Source organism: Styela clava, chromosome 6 (genome assembly GCF_964204865.1).
Source record: "Styela clava chromosome 6, kaStyClav1.hap1.2, whole genome shotgun sequence".
Classification (NCBI taxonomy): Eukaryota; Metazoa; Chordata; class Ascidiacea; order Stolidobranchia; family Styelidae; genus Styela; species Styela clava.
This window is the reverse complement of record NC_135255.1, coordinates 19,023,828-19,050,367: the sequence shown is the minus strand read 5'-3', so window position 1 is coordinate 19,050,367 and position 26,540 is coordinate 19,023,828. Positions and strand designations below refer to the sequence as shown.

Below are 26,540 nucleotides of genomic sequence, written 5' to 3'. Positions count from 1 at the left end.
TAAAAAAGGAATTAGAATAAAAGATGAGAAATGTAATAAAAAATAAGAATTGTTTGCCACACTATTTTAATGATTTTAAAAAAATTCAGAGAGTCAGTCTTTGGAAACTTTCTCACACATTTCACGTCATTCGATGATTGTGGAAAACGAAAAAACAATCTGCGAGTACGGTACGGGTACCGGTAGGTGTTTAAAAGATTGCATATATGAATAGGCTATATGGTGACCTATTAATTATTACAGTATTAGGAGATAAATGAAATTGTTAAATTGATTTTAGGAGGTAGGCCTATTGATTATTAAATTCTCATCACTTTATATTGGTGTTTGGAGGATCCAGTCTCGAATGTAAAGGTAAGACAGGTTTATCAATAAAAGATGGGACCAGTATCTTGGTATCCAGTCAGCTAGTATTACTGCATTACAGTCTGACAGTGGTGGTCAATATCACAATACTGCAATATATCTATCCTGGAGTGGATGATGAAAACGTAAAAACATTAAATATTTATTATTTATATATGTATGTATTGTGTGAGGCGAGGGAACACGTACCGGTACTACTTCTTTTATCAATTCATTTCTATCTAAAATCTGCACGCTTCAAACTTGTGGTTTTGTTTGCTCTCCCGATTCTATAATCGGTTTTATATATTTTGTTTTATCAATTATTTTATTGTATATTATGCTGATTATGGAGTCGAAATATACTTATTGCATATAAGTTGTTTTTGTTATTCTTATTACTTATCGATTTTAATCGGTAATTATGTTGATAGGTATTTGTCTGTCTGTTTGTTTGTCTGTCTGTCTGTTAGATGCACGCGATATCTCACGAAAACGAGATTGAATCTGCTCCAGATTTTGCATGTGCATTTATCTTATGTCGTACCAGAAGCCTATTGATTTTGGATAAATTTTTTCGTGTAATTAGCGAGTTATTAATTAATTAGTGATGGGACACAAGGTGTCACTATGGAGTAAGAGCGCTGTTTTGGGGGATCCCCTAACTTTCGATCGATCGATATTCTTGTTTTATACTTTATCTGACTTTAGTCTCATGACTGCATTAGCAGATTACTAATTTGACAAATTTCAGTAATGATTGCGGAAAAATAGTAAAGGGCGACAGCGAAATACTGAAATATAGGATATGGATATTTTTTAGCTTAAGTGCGGTAGATGGCGCTTCGTGTTAGGAATACACTTGCTATCATACCTCTGATTCGAATGGGAAATGATGGGATTCGAACCTGCGAACTCATGCAGGGATAAATAAGTGCGAGAGTGTTGCTGGACTCCTCATTGCCATAGGGTGGTTCACATAACTGCTGTTCTGATTGTGCATCACATAGTGTAAAGAGATTACTTTCCAGATTTTATATTTTGTTAACAAATTAGGTTTTTGTATAAACTGAATTTTTTGTGATTTTGGCTGTTTAAGCTCTGTTGCTTATTGTACTCCAAAAAAAATTTGGTTGTTTGGTCAGCATATAATATTTTTAATGATTAATTGAAAAGAATGTTAATATTCTGAAAAAATACTTTCATATGTAGAATATATTCTAAACTAATTTGCATCCCAAAATGCAATATATTGAATATTACCGTAGCTGGGAAGTGGTGTGATGCATCGAGTTGGGCGCTAGGAATACGTTCACCACCGCACCTCTGATTACCCTGCGTGGCTTCGCTTTGCTCGGTTACAGCTCTCTTTTCCATCAAGTCTATGTGTCTGAAAACAAAATAACTGGCTAACTGACCCAATACCCGACATGCCTGGTAACTGGAGCTGATTCGCTTTTCTCTCCTGCGGGATGAACTCAAGGGTGCTATATTTAGTATATGTCCAAATTTTATTATTATGTTTACATGTATTATATTCCATGTTGTATTGTTTCTATTTATTGATGTTGTCTTGTCCTACCAACTCCTTTGGACAAACAGTTGGGCATACTCCACCCTTACCCCTGTTGCTTATATTGCTACTCATCCACCCTCCTTGCACAACTGTCTGTATCAAGGGCCATATTATTATATTTTATGCTTATCATAGGGGGTGTATGCCGCACTTTCATGTGTTTTAGGCCAGTATGGTCTTGTGTATACATCCCGTTTTCTATGTTGACATTTACTAACTCCTGTGTTTTTGCTTTTACGTGACGAATGAACATACATACATACATGAATATGTGAATCCTATCTTTCTCATTAGGTTTTGTCGCTGATACGTTTAATTCATTTAACATATACATACTAGCAACTCCTTCCAAAAGACAAAATAGGGAGTGAGAGAAGCTAATTTAATAAATAATAATGTATAAAGTGTTTTGTTTTATAACAATAGCTAGTAACAATCTTCAGGCGTTGGATTAAAATTGAATTTTTTTTATCATAATTGTCAAAGAGACAACATGATGGCCTACTTATTTTTGTTTGTCCAGTGTTTTCCAGTCTATGGCTTGCGACCCTAAGCCTGAAAATCCTCTCGGGTCATGTTGTTTTAAACAAAGAAAAGTCAGTTTTTTTAGTCAGTTTATTCTAGTAAATTGTTTATCCCATGCTCATGTTGTAATAAATTAGGTTGTCAATGCCTATTGTTAAAGATCAAGAATAGTTGATTCTTACAGCAAGGGCAAGGGTGCAATATGCCTTATAAAAAATTAATTCAAATTTAGATTCAATTCAGTGCTGCTCAACCTTGTATGGCTTGTAGGCAGTGGCGTTTCTAGGGTGTGGCAGCCATGACTTATGCCATGGGCGCCGATTGAACAGGGGCGCAAAAACAGCAAAAAAGCATTAGTCATAAAAGGGGCGCAAAAACAGCAAAAAAGTATTAGTCATAAAAGATTATATAAACTAATTTTAAACTCATTTTTTTGCTCAAATAATCTCAATTCATTATAAATTGCCAAACAACTATATTGGGGGCCCATTTTTAGACTTTGCCATGGGCGCCATTTTGCGTAGATACGCGACTGCTTGTAGCCCCATTTTGATGGCTTCCAGCACGCCCCCCCAAATTCCCGGTTTTTTCAATTAAGCCTACTTGTTTTTTACACCCTTCATTGGAAAAGATAGTAGGCATGGACTGAACTCGAACTCAAGACCACTAACCTTATATGCCAACGGAGTTAAGATTATATAAAACAGAATATAAAATAAAATGGCTAATAAAGAATAAAATTCTACTGTTTTCTTTATTTTGATAGTCTTAATAAACCTTTTTTGCATTATGTCAGTGGATAATGTGTAGCCTCAAGGGACACAACCAGCAAAGGCTGTCATGGCTGCCTGTATTATTGATTAAACCCCTTGGGATAGAGCTGTATTAAAAGGTAGTGGCTATATGCAAAATATCATTTAGTAGATATACACAAATATGGCTACGCAAGATATAATTTCTATCTATGCAATATTTAATAGTATTTTTCTAACGTCTATTAGTTAAAATAAGAAGAACATAAATCTCTTTCCACGAAATGGCAATTACATTTGTTAGCTTTCGTTGCATCATAGTTCTTTCTCAGAAAAAACAAGTTATAACCTAATCCAACAGCAATTTCTCTCGCTCGCTTTTTTACAGAAAGAGATTATGTTATTATTATTTAATACTTTAATACTGTCTCGTTCAAGCATTCTTCTAGATACGGCCTTCGATAATGATATGAAGTAGACAATTGCAAGGGCTCGCAGTTCAATACAAAATGCCCTATTTCTTCCCTTATTGGTAGGCTTACCATATATATGAAACAGATAACCGGAACAGCGCAAATTTGACAAACCTTGGTTCGAATTCAAGGCTTAGTAATATTCAAATCATTGGAAAACGTGGACCTTCTTTTGCGCACTTTGAATGATTTAAACGGCACTACAGTTAATGTTATATGTTAAATTGACGAAGTAAACATATAGTGATTATGATGAAAACAATTTGAAAAATAATTATGACTGCCATATGGGACTATGGTAAGCCTCATTATTGGCATTTGATAGTTTCTTTGTATTTTTATTGAACAAGTGCAATATGGCTCGACTATTGGGAATATGGTGGACTAGCAGTTAGCATGTTGTAACAACATATGCTGGCATTGCAGGTGTCTAAGCAATGAGGTCAAATGATTGTTTAAGTGTTATTCAGTAAAGTTATCTCTCTAACTTAGATTAATAAATTAGATAGATTTATTGTATTCTTGCTAAAGTGGTCATAATAATAAAGTCAAATTATGATTAGAGTGTCAAGGTGAAGGGTTCTTGAACTTTTGGCGCTATGGAGCCCGTGGAAAAGGTTGACTATTAGTTACGGTGTCTCACAATTAAATTTTACCATTGACAAACATATTAATAAAGTAGTGTCGAAATGTGGCAACGAGGAGGTAATTGAAATATAGCATTATTCATTTCTTTGGAACTTTTATATAATATTATATTTGGATTATGCTATCGATGTCAAATTTTATTATTGGCTGTTATTGCTTATTTGGACAGTTACAAAATTAGCCAATTCAGTATAAATTAATAGGTAAAGCTCGTAGAGCCACTGAATTTCTCTCACGGACCCCTAGGGCTCCATACCGTGCACTTCGAGAACCAAACCTAGCAGTTAGCGCACTATAACTATCCCTGTTAACAACAAAGTTTATATATATCTGATATCAGATCTTCGGCTTATGACTTCATCCCGATTGTAAAAAATAGGGTTGCCTCAGCAAAAGTGGAGACTATGGGTCTTATCATAAAAATCAATCTAGTATCATTCTACATATTTGTTATTTTTTTAGTTGTTGCTTGAAAAAATGTCATGGAAAATAAATGTCTGTAATTTTCCTGTCCAGACTGAATAAGTGTATAATTCAGCTTGAACAGATTATCCTCTTAGTGTAATCCTTGGCTTTGTATTGTGTTTTGAATAAAGGATTAGGGTCCTAATTGCTTTTGTTTATGCTGATTGAGGTCGTTATGAAGATATGGGAAACTCAAAAGATTTATTATTTCTGCTTCATTTTGGAACTGTCAGTTTTGTACACGCTTTAGCCTGATACCAACGTTTATTTTTTTGAGTACATCCTCGCAGGTTTTAGTCAATATACAGGGTAGTTGCTAGAAAAAAAAACAGAACAGAAATCTTCCCTATTTTTGGTTCAAATCTGCAGTTGTCTTTAATCCTTGTGTTTTGGACTTTTATTTGTCTATTTGCAAGCAAATAGTGATCTTATGCTATTCTACATTGTTAATTTATTTAAAGTGTGTTTCAATCTGCAATGGCAACCTAATAAATCTTATGTAATTACAAGGCCATTAAAGGCTCAAGACTTGGGGAGGCTTTATATGTCCATATGGCTTGAGATTTCTTGGTAGTATACTGACAGCTATGTTTTGGGTAACGTGGCATGGGGTCAAACCAATAGGCGTCAAACCATAGGCGCAGCAGGGGGTGGCTGAGGTGCCATGGCTTTGTGCTTCAAAGTCCCAACATTTTTTTAATGCAATTTTGCGACATTTGCAGTGGCTACTTTATCTGACTTTGTTCGAAGAAAAAAAAGGAATGAGGGTCATAATATGTCATTATACAAAAACCAGATTTTGTGCTGGCTACGTTCTTGGTCAAACCCAATATTTTTAACTTGTAAACATAGTCGAGTCTAACACTTCAATCATTCTTGTCCGCAAATATGTTAATCCTTTCCGTGCGGTGGGCACGTATACGTACCAACGTCAAAGTCGCTAGATTGCGGCGGGTACATTGATGTACTCCACTGTTTTATTTAGCAATCGGTCGCAAACTGTTTGTCTAGTTTTTCCGGGTTTTAGTTTATTGATAAGAAGTCTTCTTCGAGATTAACATAAGCGACGGTAAATCTCGCTTTCGTTTACGACAGGAATTTCATTCGCGGTGGAACGAGGGAGTGTTATTGAAATTGATGCAAATTTCGGTGTTTTTTGGGTCGTAATAGAAGACATATTATCCCTTCCATCTACAAAGTATTTTGAGTTAGATCACGAAATTGCTACAGCAATATTATGCTATTGTTTGCCAACCACGAAGCGGTAACAGTAAAGGATTTAGCGAATATTTCTATTTTTTATCACGGTTCGGAGTTTCAACTCCCAAGAAAAAAAATGTCTTCTTTCTATCCGGTTTGTGACTCGGACCACCACTTTTAAAAAATTATTTTTTTTTTATCGCCAATTGCAAGCTCTTTATATAAGCTTTCCAACGAGCCATCAGTGGGCAGCAGAGGATCATTAGTTTTTTGTTAGTCGATCGATTAGTTGTGGGGTACAAATGCATAAAATCGGTGTAGCAAATACGATTATTTAATAAAAAATAAAAATCGCATGGAAAGGGTTAAAGTGATGGTTCACCATACAACCCAGGATAAATACGAAAATCCTATCACCATCTAATGGCTAATTTTAATAATTCGATTTTTTTTTACTTCATTTTAAATAGTTATTTCAGTATTATTAGCTATCAATTTTCAATGGATTTACGAACTAAACGCAATGGAGTAATTGGGGATAGTGAAGATGGGTATTCAACTTCAGAATGCACGCCGAATATTAAAAATGGAGCAACCACTTTGGATGTGGCGAAAGAGGAAACTGTTACGGATAATGACAGTGTTCAAAATGAGAAGTCCACATTGGAGGATGATAATAAAGCAAGAATGGATGATTATGAAGAAGAATTGCAGTCTATTGTGGAAAAGGAAAATTTTTATACTGATTTAATGAGAAAAACATGTAATATTTCTCCAGATATTACAATGGGTTTTGAAGAAGAGTCGATTTCATGCGATGATATAAGCGAGTCTTCTGATGATAATATGGAAGAAGAAACAGTGCCAGCGATAGGTACTCTAAAATATGATTCTTTGAGAAAAACTGATAAATTTCCCTCAAATTTCAAAAGAAATGAGGACTTAGAAACAGAAGGGACGACATCAACTAGTCATACTTCACAGAAAAATAAAAATGAGTTGTCTGGAGTGGGTATAAAAGAAGAAAACGAGGCTGCGACAGATGCTATAAAATATTCATGTCTACACTGTGATAAAGATTTCGCTTCAGCATTAAAGTGGAGACAGCACACAGCGACGCATGTTTTTGACGATATTGTCAGTACCACAAATTTTGAAAAATCTGTAGCCAAGTGTCAAGAATTAGACCCGAGAATGCCCCTGAAAAATTATGAAGAAGTTTTCAAGAAAACACAGCGTAAAATAAAGAAAAAAATGAAAGATAAGTGTTATTTATGTGTTGAATGCCATAAGTCTTTTTCACGTAAAGATACATTACGGGTTCATATGCAGACTCATACTGGCGAAAAGCCATTTTCTTGTGAGACGTGTGGTCGATGTTTCAGTCGCAGAGGGAATTTACAAGCTCACATGATTAGCCATTCTGGCGAAAAACCATTCCCTTGCACCTATTGTGGGAAATTTTTTTCTCGAAAAGCCAACTTAGCTACCCATGTTCGAATTCACACAGGTGAAAAGCCATTTACATGTTCATATTGCGGCAAAGGTTTCAATCAATCTTCTGATCTGACACGCCATTTTTTGACCCACACTGGTGAGAAACCGTTTGAATGTCCAGATTGCGGGAAGGGTTTCACACAACAGTGCAATCTTCGAGCTCATATGCGTATACACACAGGGGAAAAACCATTCGAATGCCCCCAGTGTAAACGTTGCTTCACGCTACAATCAACTTTATGTGACCATATTCGAACACATAGTGGACTTAGACCATATACCTGTATAGACTGTGGTAAGACCTTCACACGCCAACCAAACTTGGAAAGACATATCTTGAATCATTGCAAGAAAACTGTTGAAACGTAGTGTTTAACGAGCATAAGGCTCTCTTCCTATCCTGGGATACATGTACCTAGTGGTATCTGAAAAATATAGTAATGCTATATTAAGCGATGTTCAAGAACTCTTATTGTCAGACTCACTAACTTATTGTAAAACTCGCTACTCCATTGTCATCATCATGATTTTAAAAATGAACAGAATTGTAAAATATCAGACTAATTGGTACTCCCGTAGTGTGTGTACCAGGTTAGGGTTAGGTCATAATTTTATTCGGATTTCCCTTATTTTAGTTATATTACGAGTTCGGGGACTGTCTGTGTTAGCCAAGTGAATCAACCCCCTGCTTATAGGTTTCAGTCCCGTTACACAACTTGATGCAAAGTAGGCGAACAAAATTAGTTACCTCTATATTGGTGCACACACTTCTGGAGTGTTAACTATTCAATTAGGTACTTCCATGGTCCTGCTGGGCCATATTTGCACATTGAAATGTTGTGAAATATTGGCGTTTTAAGTTGCCTATTACTGCTATTATATTATCTAACACTGATAATCATGTTGTTGTCTAGTCAGTTTGCGTAATGCTGTATTTTTTAATTTTTTTTCTTCATTTTTTATGAGGTTTTTTCACTTGGAACAAAATCTACAGAAGCAGGCATTATCTACTTTTCTACTAGATCACCGGTTCTCAACCAGTGGGCCCGTACCTGCTTCTGGGCTCCAGAAAGATTTTGCGCTTAACCACAATCCCAGTAAAAATTGCTAGTTGTCTTTGTGTTACTGTAGTCAATTATGATTGTATTGGCAATGAATGATGATGCAGTTTTAGCTACTGAGTGATAATTCACAATATTTGCGAAAAGAATATTTTTTTGTTTGTGGTTTTTTCCTTGTATGAGAAAGTTGATGGGCCACAGGAATTTTTTGTGCAACAAAAATTGGTCACGAAACACAAAAGGTTGAGAACCACTGTACAAAAATGACAGATCTTTCCAGTTTCCAACATACTTGAGTCCGAAATGCTATAACTGCTAAGTCAGGGATTTGCAACAGGCGACCTGTGGGTACAGGCCCGGCCCACCAAGCAATTTAGTGTGGCCCTTGTCAGAACTCTGATTATTCCCAATCAAGTTAAAAATTCTAATCAGACAGTTTATGTATAAAAAGGCATTTATATGGGTTAACAATTCCCTCACCATGATTAAGCCCAAACCTACATTTTATTCAAAATAATATTTATGAAAATATTAGTTCTGTTCAGGTATTCTATTAGCTTGACTATATTGATTACTGATGCCGCCATTGCCATATATTTATGACTGATATATTTTTGGCGCTCCTGTAGTATGGCGGACATCGGAACATAGTATATGTACCAGGTTAGGCCATAATTGATTCCAATTTTCCTTATTTTAGTTCTTTTACGAGTTTGGGGACTAGCCAAGTGACTCGCGTAGTATTTATACCCAAAATTATTGCTTAACCCTAACCTGGTTTGGTAAATCCGCCATCTTGGTTCACATACTATGGGAGTACCATATTTTATGTATTTGGGTCATGGACAGCTCATTCAAGGGTAACCGCAAGAACTGCCACTGTTTTCATTATCGCATATCCCCGCATATAAGCTGATCTCACATATCAGCCGGCCCCTTAGTTTGACGTTTTTTTTTAGTTTTCAACTTGGCGTTTATGCACGGTTGTACGGATTCCTAATGTTAAAGAATTGTATTTTGAATCGAAAAAAATACTGATTTTCATCATTCTCTACTCTATCGAAATTTGTGTTTCTTCACTAAGAATGGGGCACTAGACCAGTGGTTCCTGAACTTCATGTATTTATTTACTTGCTTCTAAAATTTAATATTGAAATCTGAGTAAAATTTGACATATTTAATTCCAGTTAGGTAGGTTACAATCTTTTCTTATTACTTATCGATCTTAAGATCGGTAAGTATGTTGATAGGTATTTGTCTGTTTGTTTGTTTGTCTGTTAGATACACGCGATATCTCACGAAAGCAAGGTTGAATCTGCTTCAAATTTTGCATGTGCATTCATAATATCTCGGATCAGGAGCCTATTAATTTTGGATGAATTATGTTGTATAATTAGCGAGTTAATAATTAATTAGTGATGGGACACATGGTGTCACTATAGAGTCATGAATCGAAACCGCGGTTCCCCTAACTTTCGATCGATAAGTCTTCGGTCTCCGACCGATATTCTCTGTTATGATTTTATCCTGTATTCAAAAACTTTGATATTCGATCCACTAAGTTGGCTTTTCTGTTTTTGTTTTTTTTATATATTAAACTACGGTACTTTCTTTTTCATTTTTATCTTATATATTTACTATCGTTTTCACTGCTGATTATTCAACACAATTTTAATCTGAACCCCCCTCTTCTAACATGTAAAGAGGATAAAATATTTTCTGTATCATAAATAGCAATTTTTCGTAGCTGTTAACGCTTTTTAGACCCTCAAATCTCTTCAAAACTTGCATTTTCGAACATCCAGCCGAGCTCGCTAGCTGTTACAGTCTAACTTGGCAATTAGACATTTCAGACATAAGCTGTCCATAAAGTCTTGAAATTTTTTTTAATTACAAAATAAATTTATCGATACCATATATTGTTTTGGTTCTCTAAAAGTAACAATTACTGATTAAAAAAAATGGTTAAGATATATTGAGAAATAACTTAGTAACGAAGTTAACTTTATAAAAATAACAATTACTGATTAAAAAAAACTGGTTAAGATATATTGAGAAATAACTTAGTATGAAGTTAACTTTATGGACATCCTGTATATTTGTCACGGACAAATTTTACCCCTTCATTCTGAAAAATTGATTTTCTCCTAGGCACAGTAGTGCCAGTTTCATTTCATTGTCTCCAGCGAATTTTGAAGCCAATAGTCACTTTTAAATTATTCTACTATTTCCAGTTCAACTTTTCTGTTTCCAGGGTCAAAGGTCAGTGGTTTTGCTGGCATATCTTTCTCGTCCGATATTTTCCCCTCTATTTGAAACATTGAATTTATCCTAGCTTTATTATTTTTCCAACTCTACTCTCCATGAAGTGTTCAGCTCTAATTGAATTATAGATTAATACTATGGAACTTACTTAAAAACATCTATTGTCTGTAGTTTTTTCCCAACTGTACTGACTTGAAATTCTTTTTTATCTGATCTTTACTTTCTTTTTGAAACATTCGGTACTCCCGTAGTATGTGTACCAGGGTTAGGCCATGATTTTAGTTCTATTACGAGTTCAAGGACTATCTGTGTTAGCAAAGTGGATATACCCCTGCCCATAGGTTTCAAAACTTGATGTAAAGTAGGCATACATAAAAAAATTGTACCTCCATATTAGTACAAATACTTATCGCCAAACTTATCTTAGGCCCGCTTTCAACTGTTTTCTTTTTTATGTTTCCAGTCGGTTCTATGCTTTTCTATGTGGCATATTTTCCCAAACTAATCTTTATTTGTTAGCCTAATAGCACAGGCTTTTTATGACCTTGGGCAGTTCTATTAAAAATGTTTTTTTGCAGTCTTCTGTTTCATTTTTTACCTTTTAATTATTTTAATTATACTGAATCTGAATGTTGATGCATGTTTCTCTGTTATGTAATGCATGCAATGTCTGTACACATCCATCATATTATAATCAAATTGTTGTATTTTCAGATTTATTTACAGCCTTATTACTGTTAGCCTGTAGGTTAAAAGACTTTTTGTGCTAATGGATTTGGTCAAAGGCTACAATTCTGCTTCTGGGAGGCTTCGGTTGGATTTATTGGCAATTAATTGGATATAGGTAACTGCAATAGAAAAATTTCAGAATTAGCGTACTTCATTGCTACTAGGTCATAAATTTGTCTCCCAACTGAAGACAAACAGGCCTTGCTATCTTATCAGGCGGACAGTCCGGGCCAGTCTGGAAGACATGGTGTTTTCGTTAACCGTTCAACCTCATTGTGGTGGCGATGTGGCTCATCGTGCTAAGCTTTAGGAATACGCTCGCCACTGTACCTCTGATTACTCTATGCTCACAGGTTCGAGTTCCATGCGGGTATGGTTATATACGTGGGGATTGCTGGACTCCTCGCCGCTGTAGGGTGGTTTATGCTATCAAGTCCATATCTCCAAAAACAACTAACTAATCCCGTACCCAACATGGAATTGTAACTGGACGAGAGGCTGTGGTTCGCCATATGGTTAAGCCGTCTTATCGGCTCTCCTCTCCCCGGGATAAATGTAATTCTATTATTTAAAAATAATGCTTTATCTTATATTTTTTTCAGTTATTTTCCGAAAATAAACCCCTAGCTTGGTTTCAGTAATATGGAACCAGGAATAACTGAAAACAATGTTAATCATTGCGGAGATAGCAGTACTAAGATATCTAATGGAATAATTATTAGCGATCACAATCAAAGTGGAGTTAAACGGCAAAACTATGATGACCTTGGGCTTGAAAAAGATGGGGTCAAAGGTCAGAAAATCTTTGACAGTATTGGGTCTGACAATGACGCAAGTCATAGTATTGATAATCAAAATGAAGAAAATACTGAGGATTTTGTTGAAACCTCTGATATCATGAAATTTTCTTGCCTTCGTTGCAATCGGGATTTTTTATCAGTTTTTGAATGGACTAAACATATGACAGTGCACACCCATGGATATACTCTTGGATCAGACTCTTCCGGTGACGAATTTAAATCTTTTGAACAAACAGATTCAACACAGAAATATAAATGTGACATTTGCGGGAAAGAATTCCAATATTCATCTCGTTTTGAGCAACATAAAATGATACACACTGGTGAAAAACCACATTTTTGTAAAGAATGTGGGAAATCGTTTACACACCAATCATGTTTAAGTAGACATATGGTTACTCATACTGGTGTTAAGCCATTTTCTTGTGAACAATGTGACAAACGATTCGCATTACAATCAACTTTACGTAAACATATCCGGACTCATACTGGTGAAAAGCCATATGTATGTGAACCATGTGGGAAATGTTTCACTCAATTATACAGTTTACATCGACATACACTTGCACATAATGGTGAAAAACCGTTTGGATGCCATTTGTGTGAAAAGCGATTTTCCCAGCAATATACTTTAAACACACATTTGCGTATGAAACACAAATAAAATCTTGTAATAAATATGGTCGATCTGAAACTGGATTGTAGATTTGAAATTTCTATGTGGATATTATGTGGCTTCACTTATTTTGCAATTGACTTGTTTTCTCTATGCTTTCCGGTCTTGTTCCTTGGTTTCCATTCTATCTCTGGATATTTTTATAAGCTGTTTAATCACTTTTTTTTGCTCCAAACAAGGCCATATAGACGCAGCCACTGATATCTAACGATATGTTAAGACTTTAAGAGGCATTATTATTCGGAAAAACTGAAATCTTTTCGGTACGGCAATACCTACTGAATATTTTACATTCTAATTTGCGATGCTAATACAGTTAAGTTCAACGCTCCAAACGCCAGTGATCTGCAAAGTTTTTTTAAGTGAGTCCCGAATAGTAAAATGTAATAGGTTTCAAGACCCAACAACTATCACGTTGGTGACAACTTAGCTAGCCTCGGTCAAGATTTCGTTGAAAACTTGGAATTTAACCACATTGTAATCTTGTTAAAACTACGATTGTACCGGTACACGTCGTTAGCTTGCACAATTTTAATGACGCAATCAAATAACCAAATATGCAAGAATAGACAGACCAGCGGTGCCATTCGCTAAACTTCGTAAAAAGCCGGGTTTACGATCTCGTAACTGTGTCTCTCAGAATCGTGATAGCGAAATCTCGTTGAATGCGATTCACCAAAGACCTCATAAGCAATTGACGCACGGTCACTAGCATTCTCTCGGAATCTTACGCACGGTCGCAGTTGAACAAAATGCACTGACCGATCACTCAGCCGTATCAGTTGTCGCCGCTTACGGTCGAGCGTGTTTCGCCTTCGCGGTAACCTATCGGCTTTCTCTGCTTCACCTTTGCAGCCTGCGTTTTGAAATTTTGTTCATATAGCAGTGGTGTAATCTATAGACTGACAGATAGGCTACATGGAATAAATGCTGAAGTTACAGAGAGAGAGATTTATTGCCACAAAACAAATTACATATTGTGAACTATTTGTGTAACAGACAATAAAATCAGTGAGTTGCCAAAGCTTGTTAAGGTCTCTATTAAGGTCCTTTCACTTGCATCCAGCGGATTTTTTTCTTTTGGATACGACATGGAGAGATTGTTGGGCTTTTCTTCTGGAAGCTTCAATATAGGTAGCCAGTGCTAGAATAAACAAAAAACAATGACTTCAACAACTGAAAAATCTGTGAATCTCAACCCTAGTTTAGTCGGTGCTTTATTAACACGTTAAGCGGTAACGAAGCTTCGTGAATGGGGCCCCAGATCAGTTGCGATGTCTTTTGGGTACAATCATACTAAAATTCAAGTATTAAATAATTTTTTTTCAAGTAAATAAAAAATTTATGGGATCAGTTCTTGGTCAAACTGTATTTCTCGCAACTTCTCTACCTGTAACCTGTGTTGTCATAAAAATGCAGGGTCCCGTACTTACATACTGTATATCAGGGGTCGTCAACCTTTTGTCGCTTGCGGGCCGAAATTAAAGGCTGCAAGTCATTGGCGGGCCGCACATATTTTTAGAACATTAAAAATCGAATGGATGACTGATTAATCACATTTTATCACACAGATCAGAAGTTAAATTTTAAGCAGCGCGCGAAGACTGACTATTTGAATATTTTTTGGGCCATTAAACCATTTGCACTTAGCATCAACTTTTCTGCTTTTTGTTGCCATTTGTCTAAATTATAATTAAATTATAGGCTCATTTAAACAAGTAATTGTGAATTATATACTTGTTACCTTATAATATAATTTAGTCTACACGTAAATTCTTTTGCGTAAAGAATATAATCGACAAAACAGCTATAATTTGTTCCTATAATTAAGTGAAGCGTCGCAGGCCGGATTATATTGCTCCGGATCCGGCCCGCAGGCCGTAGGTTGCCGACCCCTGCTGTATATCCTCACATATAATACGACATATGATGAATGCACATGCAATATCTGGAGACTTGACATGACTTTAAGCTGGTGTCTATTTGAATTTCAATCAAATTTGACTTGTTTTTCTAAAAAGCGTTTCTGTGTTTTACCTTTGCTAATGAAGTTCCTGCATCCAGGGGTTTGTGGGTCAGAACCCATGTTTGAAATGTGGAAAAAGCATTCTTCTATAATAACATAGTAATTTTTTGTAGCAACTCAGGTTCCCCTCTTTCTTACAAATTTCCTGTCTACGTTCGTGCCCCGAATTGGCTATAATCAGCATCAAAATACTGGGATAGTGCATAGGGTGGTATTGAAAATATTTTCAATTTAGTTTAATCTTTGAACTTTCTATGTTTAGTTTAATAACAGTTTAGATAGGGAACATACAGGCAGTATCAAGTCAATTTTTAATTTTGTGCAAGTTTTAAATGTTTTTCATCTTACAAATGTCATGTTATGTTGGCTATTATTTAATTTATTTGAATGTTAATATTAAAAACGTGACCATATTTTAAAATTATAAGTTATGTGTTGTTTCTTTATGTTTCGTTTAATTTATTGTTTAACAGTTTAAGTAAAATTTAAGCAAGTTTTAATAGGTTTAAAGCATTCCTTTATTATTCCTCCAGGAAGATAGTATGAACTGTAGTCATACTCGGGTATTTTTTTAGGTCCTTTTTGATCCTATTGTGGGATTTTAATTATTATTTTGCATAATACAAGAGGATTTACTGCAAAATATCCAAAGTTTAGAATAATTTACATAAAATACGGAATTTCCTTTGAACCGTACAAAAACAGAAAATAAAAAAGATTGCACTTTTTGCTCTAAACAAGGCCCTGCACTGGCAGCCACTAATATGCAAGTTGCTACTCTATTGTGGAAAGATCCATTGCCTACCTAATTTATCATACCAAGTGCTATGCACTGTTTGGCTTTATAGAGTCTGCTTTTTTAGTCATAGGAAGACTGAATTTGACCAATTTGCCTGAACTTGCTCAGCTCTAATAGTATTTTTATTATTGACTCAAATATTATTTATCTCTGCATTGCATTATTGTGGTGGTTCCCAACCTTTTATGGCTTGTGGCCTAGCATTCATGGCTCCCGGTTTATCATTCCAGTGTTATTTTGATTGGTAGATTCCAAATCCCAATATGTTCGAACAATTCATGCTCAATAAAGTACAACCATTATTGCACCGAGCACTGTAGACCTCGCGAACTGGGCCCCTGGCTCGGAACAGCTGCATTGTTGTTCATCCAATTTATCACTCCCTGGGTGATATTTACTACAATACACCAAGCGCTGTGCACGGTATGACCCTGAAGTCCTGCCTGAACTTTCTCAGTTCTAATAGTGTTTTTATCATAAACTAAAGTATTATTTATCTTTGCGTTAAAAATGATATCTTAGTTAAACAAAATTACTTAGATTTCACGAATACGAAATGTCATCTAGGTGTGCTGTTGGAGGCTGTTACAATTCTGCCAGAGACGGAGTAAGCTTGCATCGATTTCCTCATAGTATTGTTAAATGTCTTCAATGGTTTAATTTTGTTCAAAAAAGCAGGACAAATTTTGAGTTGGATTTGGTTTCTGGAGCTTATATTTGCAGCCAACATTTCGATGAAAAATGCTTTGTTTCACCAGACGAAACCCAAAATAAAGCAGCACAAAGAAAGTTAACCGAAGGTGCGATACCAACTATTATGGGAACCATTTCTGCGCAAGAAGGTGTTAAAAATCGCAAGGTTATCAAAGATCATAAACTTCTTGTAAACCGGCGCAGCAGTGCTAGGATTGTGGGGGATAATAGAGTGAAAAGAACTAAGTTACCTATCTTGAAACATAGAAAAGTGATAAGGGATGATATAATTAGCGATACTTATTCATCAAGTGAGGATACAGTGTCCAGCCATTGTGATAAAAGAGACCAAACCCTTTCATCAAGTGAGAATTCCGTTTCTAACCAGGGCGATGAAAGAAACCAAACTCATTCATCAAGCGAGGATTCCTTTTCTAACCATTGCGATAAAAGAGACCAAACTTTTTCAGCAAGAGCAGACATAGTTTGTGACCGTCACATCAAGAATGAAATAAATGACCAAGTCCATCTTCCCAAAATTAAAGAAATTAAGGAAGAAATTCCTGAATCAAAAGATGAAAATGATTCTGAGGAAACTGCCGAAAGTACCGGTGTTGCAAAGTTTTCCTGTCTACGCTGCAATCAGGACTTCTCATCCGTTGTAGAGTGGACTCAACACATGACAACTCATACTCATGGCCATACTGATACAACAGAATCTGAACCCGAAACGAAAAAGCCTAAAAAAAGGACATTCAAACCGAAATTTAAATGTGCAGTATGTGGTAAAGAATTCCAATACCCTTCCCGTTATGAGCAACACATAATGATACACACTGGTGAAAAACCGTATTTTTGTAAAGAATGCGGGAAGGCATTTACACACCCATCATGTCTAACTAGACATATGGTTACTCATACTGGTGAGAAGCCGTTTTCATGTGAAAAATGCAAACAACGCTTTTCTTTGCAGACTAGTCTGAGGAGACATGTACGAACTCACACAGGTGAAAAACCGTATAAGTGTGTACCATGTGGTAAATCCTTCACACAGATGTATAGTCTTCATAGACACAGGCTCGCACATAATGGTGAAAAGCCGTTTGGATGCCATTTATGTAAAAAACGGTTTACCCAGCAATGTGCTTTGACTTCTCATTTGAGAATGAAGCATTAAGGATCTTGATGTAAAGAATCCATTATGACACTTTGTTGCTGGATAATTTTGAACAAATCTAATTTTATGTAAAATGACCTTGTGTCAAGGTTATCAGCCAAAATTATCCAACTCTGAAGATATAGTGCTAAATAATCATTAGTGAATTTACCTATTTTTTGGTACTGTCTATTTGTTTGGTAGGTTTTGATAAGTGTATTTGTATATATACGTTATATGTATGTTATTTTATATTAATTGAATATAAACGTAGTAGTATTTCGATTTTATTTGGTTGGCATTTACCCACATATTTTGTGTATACACTTATGTTGTAAATAGGACTTTATACAGGCTGTCTATGGGTTGCATGCGGCCACTGAACTTTGGCTCTGCATATACTACTGCTACACTGGGCAGGATTTGAACTCAAGAATAAACTGTGATACTAAATATTTATTGAAATTACCAAAGAATGTCGGATAACATAAAACAGCCTTATTTTCTGCAAGTGTAACAAATTGGGCAGGCAATGCTGAACCGGGATGATGCCAGTGGTTCCCAACCTTTTAACACTCATAGCCCCCTATTTATATTTCCAGTGATATTCACAGTGTTATTTTCATTGGTAAATTCCAAATCCCATTATGTTCAAATAATTCATGCCCAACTAAGTGAAACAAATCATGCAATGTATAGTAAAATCAGTTATGCACCTAGCATTGTGGCCCTTCTCCAACTGCTCTGTGGCCCCCCTTCGCTGACTCCAATTATAATCAGTTTGACGATATCTTTTGAGGAATACTTCTCTATTCTAATATCAGTATATTACTCTTGTTGACTAATTCGGTATTTGGCAATCCTCATAAAATTATTAATTTGGTGTGGCAAAATTATTTTTTTTTTCTCATCTGTTTGTATATTTTCCTTTTCACATTGTAATTTAATTGATTTTAGGTTTCGTTTTTTTCACTATCGATATTATCATGTCTCTATGATTGTGTGTGTGTGTGCGTGCGGGGCTCAATTAGTTTTTTTTTACTTTTGGGTGAGCGAACACATACTACTTCTTTTATCAATATCTTTCCATCCAAAATCTGTACGTTTCAAACCATACTCGAGGTTTTGTTCGCTCTCCCCATACTATAATCAGTTACTTTTACGTCTATTGCTGATTAGGGAGTCTGAATAAACTTATACAATTGGCGCCAGGTAAAGGTTGGGAAACACTGCATTATATGTACCTATGATGGCATTGTAGGTTTAATATCTCGGGTTCAAATCCCATGCTCACCCCCCTTGCACAGGATCAAATGAACTGGTTAGGCTATGGGCGCTGTCCCGGGTCTTCCTTCCCCCTGAAATGCGGTTTCGCATGAATAGGCACTTCCACAATCGTCTAGCATCACCCTGTATTGGTATCGTTAGCCTTGAACTAGGAAGAAAGCGGCTTATCTTGGTTGACAAGGGATCAATTGCAAATACCCCGTATTTGCCATCCCTGGGCTGTGGATAATGATGTTAGTTGAACCTGCTGTTCTTTGCCAATTTAATATATCTCTCATTATTATTGTGAAAATTTTCGCTTTCTTTTTTGATTAGTACATTTATAATTTATTATTGGTACATTTTAAAATAATCTGCATGCTTCACTCAATACTGCAACCTCAGTAGATGCGATGAGTCAAAAGTAAAAAAATATGGACTTATAAATATACATGTTATTTTATAAACTTGGAAATCTTTGAATTTATTTGTCCTCCCCGCATGCTTTTGTGCCAGTGGATCTGTATGCATATAATGCAAGGATGCTGTAGCAAGAGTAAAATATCTATCCTAAGTGATTTCATGAGTCATGCAGCAAGATTCTTGAATCACTTCTCAATTCATATTTACAAATTATGATAACCCCAAACACCTTATCTAAATATGATTAAATTAACATATATGCATACAGAACTTGTAAGAAGGGAATGATATAATTTCCCATGTACGTTAAGTTAATCTGTAGGATTGGTATAGAATCGGATTTACATAATTATTTCGTGGGACGGTTAACAGTTCATGTCAGGTATGGGATTAGTTGGCCAGTTATTTGTTTTCTGAAGCATGGACTTGATAGAGGAAGCCGACCAGCGGTTATGTGAATCGCCCCTGAATCACCATGCGACGGCGAGGAGTCCAGCAAACCTCTCGTATATAACTATCCCCGCATGGGATTCGAACCTACGCAGGGTAATCAGAAGTGCAGTGGCGAGCAGACTCCTAGCGCTTAGCAAGACGCGCCACACTACCGAGCATGTTTTGCTTAGACTTATTTCCAGTTGTAACTATATTGTGGTGTTGCATTGCAGTTGTGCTTGCATTGCTATAATGCAGTGGTTTTCAACTTTTTAGGTGGAGTTCCAGAGGCATTCCAAGGACCCCTGTGCAATAGTTTAATTGTTTTGTCTGAATTGTATAGACTACAAATATATACAAAAGCAAACTAATACCGTTAAAACCAAATGATCTTTGAAGTGTAAAAAGTTTAATAATAGTGACAAATTAATAAGTAATTTTATTTGAGAACAATACCTATATTAATACAGACTGTCGAATTTGTATAGAAACTTGTAGAACCCCTGGAATGTACTGACAGAACCCTAGAGTTGAATACCACTGCTTAAATGGCATATTATTGCATTGTGGAGAATTTTTATTTGTGGATTTCATATAACAGTTTATATAAAATTTTTAAACCATCACTCTTCGACAAGCAGCTGCAATACTTGTAAAGGAACTGTATATTTCTGTGTTGGTATTACCCACCCAACGCAATCAAACCCCTGTAAGGGTGGTTATCCTCTGAGTCAGCATATCTAAGTCGAATGCTTCGGTCATTTGTCCAATTTCTTTTCAAATTTATATAATCCATGGCGCTTTCCAAGGCTTTTCTATACTTGTGATCCTTTGCTCCTTATATATTAATGCCTAGATTTGCTTTTAACCCCTCCATCAGTTATTTTGCGTAGTCATTATTGAACATGAAGTAGACCTATGTATCGTTTTAATTATGTTCATAGTATTTTTCTTCGTTATAAAACAGTACTGTTTTCATAACTACTGGATAAATTTTCAGTGGTTAAAGATTGTATTTTTTGCTAGATATTACTTTTTCGTGTCCATATACTTGAGCATAGCCCTTTTGTTAATAATTTGCTCATGGGCTTCAGAAAATCACTCTGTGGCCCCCAATGAAGCCGAGGGCTCAGTTTGAGAAATCTTGATCTAATATATGTTTGCCGGACAATCAATATTACCTAAACAATTACAATCCACGGATGAAAATTCATATTAAATATCGGAATAACTTTTTACACATCTACTATATTCTATGTTTCGGGTGATAATTTGCAAATAATTTTGTTATTTGTTACACCATTTTTTGTTTCCTACTATACATTTCAACTCGTAATATCATATGCATGTGATTCTTTTTCTAATTTAGACAATATCTAGTAGAAAAACAGTACTAAAGTATGCTTCCCAGTCTGATTGGGAACAAACATTTGTTGATAACAATTTTGAACACAATTTCCAAAGTGAATGTGAAGAAAAATCAGGCCAGATGAGTTCATCAATTATGAGAACCCGAAGTTCTTTTTCCATTAAGACGGAAATTGATTCTTGTTACTGTGAATCCTCAGTACAACCTGGTTCAATGAGCCTAATGTCAGTTTGGAATAAAACACTTTTGGATGTTGAACAGGCAATTGATCTGAGAAAGCAAACAAAAGAAAAACCATCTACATGTGAAGAAAGTGGCAAAATTGACACATGCAAGTCTAATATAATCGAACCAAAGGCCCAAGCTTTTGATTTGAGGAAGAAAACAATTGAAAAAGCAATTCCATCAATAAAAAGTGAAATACAGCGTGAGAGTACGTATTCTTCTAGACTCAGGTCCAACAGACAAAACGAAAAACCGTTAACATGTGAAGAAAGTGGCAAAATTAACATATCCAAGTCTAATATAAACGAACCAAGAGCCCAGGCAATTGATATGAGGAAGAAAACAATTGTAAAAGTGATACAGCGTAAGAGTAAGTGTTCATGGAAACTCAGGTCAAACAACCAAAATGAAAAACCGTTAACATGTGAGGAAAGTGGCAAAGTCTACATATGCAAGTCTAATATAAACGTCCCAAAAGTGAAAGCGAAAAAGCCTAGAAAAAGAAGTTTACAACCACCAAAATTCATGTGTGATGCATGTGGGAAGCTTTTCCAGTTCTGGTCCGTTTTTGAGCAACATATAATGATACATACCGGAGAAAAGCCACACATTTGTATAGAGTGTGGAAAGGCTTTCACAGACCCATCATGTTTAAGAAGACATATGATTATTCATACAGGTCTGAAACCGTTTTCTTGTAAAACATGCGGTCGATGCTTTACATTGCGAACTACTCTGCAAAGACATATGCAAACTCATACAGGTGAAAGACCATTTTTGTGTGAACCATGTGGGAAATATTTCACACGGATGTACTGTGTTCGAAGACATAAACTTTCGCATAATGGTGCAAGACTTTTCGGGTGCCATTTGTGTGAAAAACGTTTTTCCCAGAAATCTGCCCGAACTGCACATCTGAGAATGAAGCATTGTGATCTTTGAAGCAATTTTGTGAATGTTTCTACATGTTACTCTGATTTAACTGTGAACTAGAAATTGATAAATGAAATGGAACGAGTAACTATTTTTTCATATAATTAAATTCCTGCTTTAAACAAAGCAGCCACTGATATCTGACAATATGCAAGAATAATCTTTCCGGCTCGGCATTGCCTGCGCAATCGATCACACCCTGAGTGAGGTAGTTGGCCTAGGATTAGAAGAATTTGTGATGTGTAACTTGGTATAACACCACAGCTTAAGAGGGTATGGCACCCACACTATTAGCTATGACAGAAAAAATTGTTTTTAATTCCTATAAATTGCCATTTTCTTCAAGTTTTTATTCTGTCCTGGGGCATTTCTACTCCCACAAGACCCTGTATGAGCAGCCAATATTTTTTGACCGATTTATTTATTGAAATAAATTGCCATTTTCCTCAAGTTTTTTTCTTCACTCGCACAAGACTGTATAAGCACGCAATATTTTTTGAATAACTGGATTTTTCCAGTTCTAAATTAGCTACCTAATTTATTTCAATATCATAGACCACGAGACCTACTTTTTTTCTCTTTTCTCAATTTGAAATATTGAATTACTAAACAGTATAGGTTATATTCATAACACAAACTGCGAATTCTTTATTTTTAAATTGTGCGTATTCCGGCATCTTCAAAATAAACTATCATCTACCTACTTTTTCTCAATTTGAAGCAGAAAATGTTGAATGACTAAACAGTATAGGTTATATTCATAACACCAACTGCTGTATTTATCCAGGATTCTTCATTTTTACCTTTTGTGTAGTCCAAAGTCTTTAAAATAAACATCATCTACCAGGGCGGTTATTGAATAATAAATAATAACGTATTTGAAAACTGTATCAATTTGTATGTCATATTTATTGAAATTTTTATACTTTCACCCCTTTGTGCCCTGGACTAGCAGTCACTGATATAGAGCAGCTACTACATTTTCAGAACCATCTTTTGCTTTATTATACTTTGTAATGAAAAGAGGGGACGGAGTTGAACGCATGTACCTAAACTGGAACTCTGATATTGTGAATTTCAACACTTATGCTATTGTGCCCACGCTAGTCTATGTTTGCAAAATCTGTCCCGTCTCAAATAATATTTTTACACCTATGATTACCATTGTGTTATTTTATTGGTTTCAGCCAGTTTATTATTTGGTTATCTGTCATACACATGGTTTTTTCCAAATTCAGACAATATCTAGTAGAACAACTCTAGGAACAAAGATGGATTCGCAACCTGACACTGAAAATGATGAGTCATTCAACAACACAGAACAATCATACAATTCTAGATTTTCATGTCTACAGTGTGACACAGATTTTGCCTCCCAGTCTGAATGGAAACAACATTTGTTGGCTCATATTTATGATAAAAACTTTGAACCAGACTTCAATAGACACACTAGCGAAGAAAATTCTGATCAAAATAGTTCACAAACTCTAAGAATAAGAGTTTCTGATACACCAAAAGTGAAGAGTGAACATTCCAGTAACTCCCCAGAACAATCTATATATAAAATGCCTATTTGGAATGAAAATATGAATGATATTAATAAGGCAGTTGGCATGGAAGAAGAATCGGTCGAGCAGGAAAAACAATCAAGTGAAAATCCATTTCCGTGTTCATTATGTGGGAATCAGTTTAAGAATAAATATTCTTTGAGATCACACATGGTAAACCATCATAAGGAAAAGCAGTTTACATGTAAAGAATGTGGCAAAATATACACATGTCAATCTAGCATGTATAAACATGTCAAAACCCATTACAGAAAAACTCGATATTCGTGCACAAAATGCGAGATGCTGTTTAGTATAAAGGAGGATTTACAAACTCATATGGTTACTCATAAAGGCGAAAAACCGTTTAAATGTGACAAATGTGGAAAATCGTTTGTAGGAGCGTATGCTCTGCAAAGGCATAATGTTACTCACACCGGAGAACGACCACATGTATGTGAACATTGTGGGAATACTTACACTCAGAAATGCAGTTTGACAGCTCATATACAAGTCCATACAGGCATAAAACCATACAAATGTGAAGAATGTGGGAAATACTTCACTCGTCAATGTCATTTACATGTTCATAAGCGAATCCATACAGGTGTTAAACCTTATAAATGTAAACATTGTGATAAAAGCTTCACAGACTACTCTGGATTAAGCAAGCACATTAGAAAACACACTGGTGAAAAACCATTTGCGTGTACTGAATGCTCAAAACATTTTTCTCAACAATCAACTTTAAAAGAGCATTTGAGGACTACTCATTTTGGATACAAACCTTACAAATGCCCAGACTGTGATAAAAGCTTTACTCGACAACCCCACTTGCGAACACATATTAGAACACGCCATGAAAAGCTTGGTGATATAAGGATATAAGAGAATAAATGGATTAAGTAGCGGTCTACAGACTTTGGTTTTTATTGATGTTTATTTGGACCATGATTTGTAACGTCTATATGCCTCAGTAATCATTAAGAATATGCTTTTTTGATTTTTCCTCAAATATGTGATCCAAGTATTTTCTCGAAACACTCATACAAATTGATAGAAAGATATTCCAAAAAATTCAGTTTAAACTAAACATACTGTACTCGGTCAATCTTATTTTTTTGTAATGGGCCATGACTTGTGTCAATTATCAAACTAAATGAAACCACATAACAAATTTTGAAGATATGGTAGTGGCCCTTAGTAATTGACAACAAATATAAATTTTTTCTATTCAATGTACGACAGCATGGTTTTTATCCCTTTGGCGCATCGTGCTAAGCGTTACAAATATACTTGCCATTGCACCTATGATCACCCTGTATGGGTTCATTTGCTGGCGGGAGATAACTATGTGCGAGAAGATGTTAAAATTCTCCATGATTATATAACTAGGCTTACCATACGTCCCGCTTTTTAGTGCCTCGTCCCGACAAGTCAGCCGAAAGTCCCGCTATTGCGATCAGCCATCCAGCATAAACATGTTCTCGTTGCTGTATAGCGCAACGCTAGCGTACTTGCTGAAGGTGAATGCGTTATTTTGTTTGTTTCCCGCTAACATTGTAAACGAACGTATCACATGTAAAATCAATTCTAATTGGTCCCGTTCGGACGTTCACGTGAATGTAAGTAACATTGAACAACGGTTTTTTTAAGTTGTTATCTACAGAAAAGCATGCTTGGGCAAATAAGTAAATTCTCAATGCTTGGAAACGACAGACTATTTCATTATTCTTTATTCCTTTTGCTGTACAAGAAAAATCTAAATTCGGATCATTTGCATCGTTATCGTCTATTCCAGTGGTTCCCAACCAGGGTGCCGCTGGCCAGTAGGATTTACATATTTATCCCGGGGAAGAGGAAAGCCGATAAGACGGCTTATCCATATGGCGAACCACGGCTTCTCGTCCGGTTACCATTCCAAGTCGGGTATGGGATTAGTTATATTGATTGTTTTTCGGAAGCATGGACTTGGTGGTGGAGGAAGCCGTTACCGACCAGCGGTTACATGAACCACCCAACGAAGGCGAGGAGTCCAGCAATCCTCTCGCACATAACCATCCCTGCATGGGATTCGAACCTGCGAACCCACGCAGAGTAATTAGAGGTGCGGTGGCGAGCGTATTCCTAACTCTTAGCCCGTTGAGCCGCGCCGCGCACATTAGTGTCCCGCAAGATCATTTTTTAATTTAACGTATTTCCCGGCGAATAAATCGCTTTTGAGTTGAATTTTTGGCCTGATTTTTTTTTTTGGGTCGCCATATCATGTATTAGGTAATATTTTTTCATGTTGAAAGCAATCTCGAGTTGAACACAAGACAGTTTGAATTTCCGTAGTTATTATGGATTGAATATTACGCTACATCATGCCAAACTGTGGGTCGCAAAAGGAATCGTAGTGGGTCGTGAAAAGATGTAGATGATTAATTATACTGGTTATTAGGATCGATGGTGACTCGAATACGTAAATCTTGAAAAAAAACAAAATAAATTTTCTTTTTACGATCTTCTCAAAGGAACAAAAATTTGCTAAATCAGTGGTTCCCAAACTTTTTGTACCATCCCCCCCCCCCCCCCCTACAGTAGTTTATTTATACAAGTTCATCGGCCCCCGGCACTGCGAAAAAAATGTAAAGTCTGAAACGAATATATTACAGAC

The 26,540-nt window shown here is 35.9% G+C and overlaps 3 protein-coding genes across 3 annotated transcripts; all 3 read left to right on the top strand.

Annotated features, from left to right (window-relative positions):
* Positions 1 to 6,434: 6,434 nt before the first annotated feature.
* LOC120331017 (uncharacterized) lies at positions 6,435 to 11,522 on the top strand. Its single transcript, XM_078113571.1, has one exon. The coding sequence runs from the start codon at positions 6,486 to 6,488 to the stop codon at positions 7,848 to 7,850; it is 1,365 nt and encodes a 454-aa protein (XP_077969697.1). The 5' UTR covers positions 6,435 to 6,485; the 3' UTR covers positions 7,851 to 11,522.
* On the top strand, positions 11,523 to 13,607 carry LOC144424359 (uncharacterized). Its single transcript, XM_078113572.1, has 2 exons — positions 11,523 to 11,651; positions 12,139 to 13,607. Exon 2 carries the CDS (start codon positions 12,179 to 12,181, stop codon positions 12,998 to 13,000), a length of 822 nt encoding a protein of 273 aa, XP_077969698.1. The 5' UTR covers positions 11,523 to 11,651; positions 12,139 to 12,178; the 3' UTR covers positions 13,001 to 13,607.
* A 685-nt stretch (positions 13,608 to 14,292) lies between these two features.
* LOC120332047 (uncharacterized) lies at positions 14,293 to 25,594 on the top strand. Its single transcript, XM_078113377.1, has 4 exons — positions 14,293 to 17,700; positions 18,644 to 18,686; positions 21,177 to 22,340; positions 23,297 to 25,594. Exons 1-4 carry the CDS (start codon positions 16,394 to 16,396, stop codon positions 24,767 to 24,769), a joined length of 3,987 nt encoding a protein of 1,328 aa, XP_077969503.1. The 5' UTR covers positions 14,293 to 16,393; the 3' UTR covers positions 24,770 to 25,594.
* The last annotated feature ends 946 nt before the right edge of the window (positions 25,595 to 26,540 follow it).

Coding starts and splice junctions, on each gene's coding strand:
- LOC120331017 (XM_078113571.1), top strand. CDS start 6,486: ATGGATTTACGAACTAAACGCAATGGAGTAATTGGGGATAGTGAAGAT.
- LOC120332047 (XM_078113377.1), top strand. CDS start 16,394: ATGTCATCTAGGTGTGCTGTTGGAGGCTGTTACAATTCTGCCAGAGAC. Junction 17,701..18,643: donor ACTTCTCATTTGAGAATGAA/GCATTAAGGATC, acceptor AATTGATTTTAG/GTTTCGTTTTTTTCACTATC. Junction 22,341..23,296: donor GAATGAAGCATTGTGATCTT/TGAAGCAATTTT, acceptor AGCAGTCACTGA/TATAGAGCAGCTACTACATT.
- LOC144424359 (XM_078113572.1), top strand. CDS start 12,179: ATGGAACCAGGAATAACTGAAAACAATGTTAATCATTGCGGAGATAGC.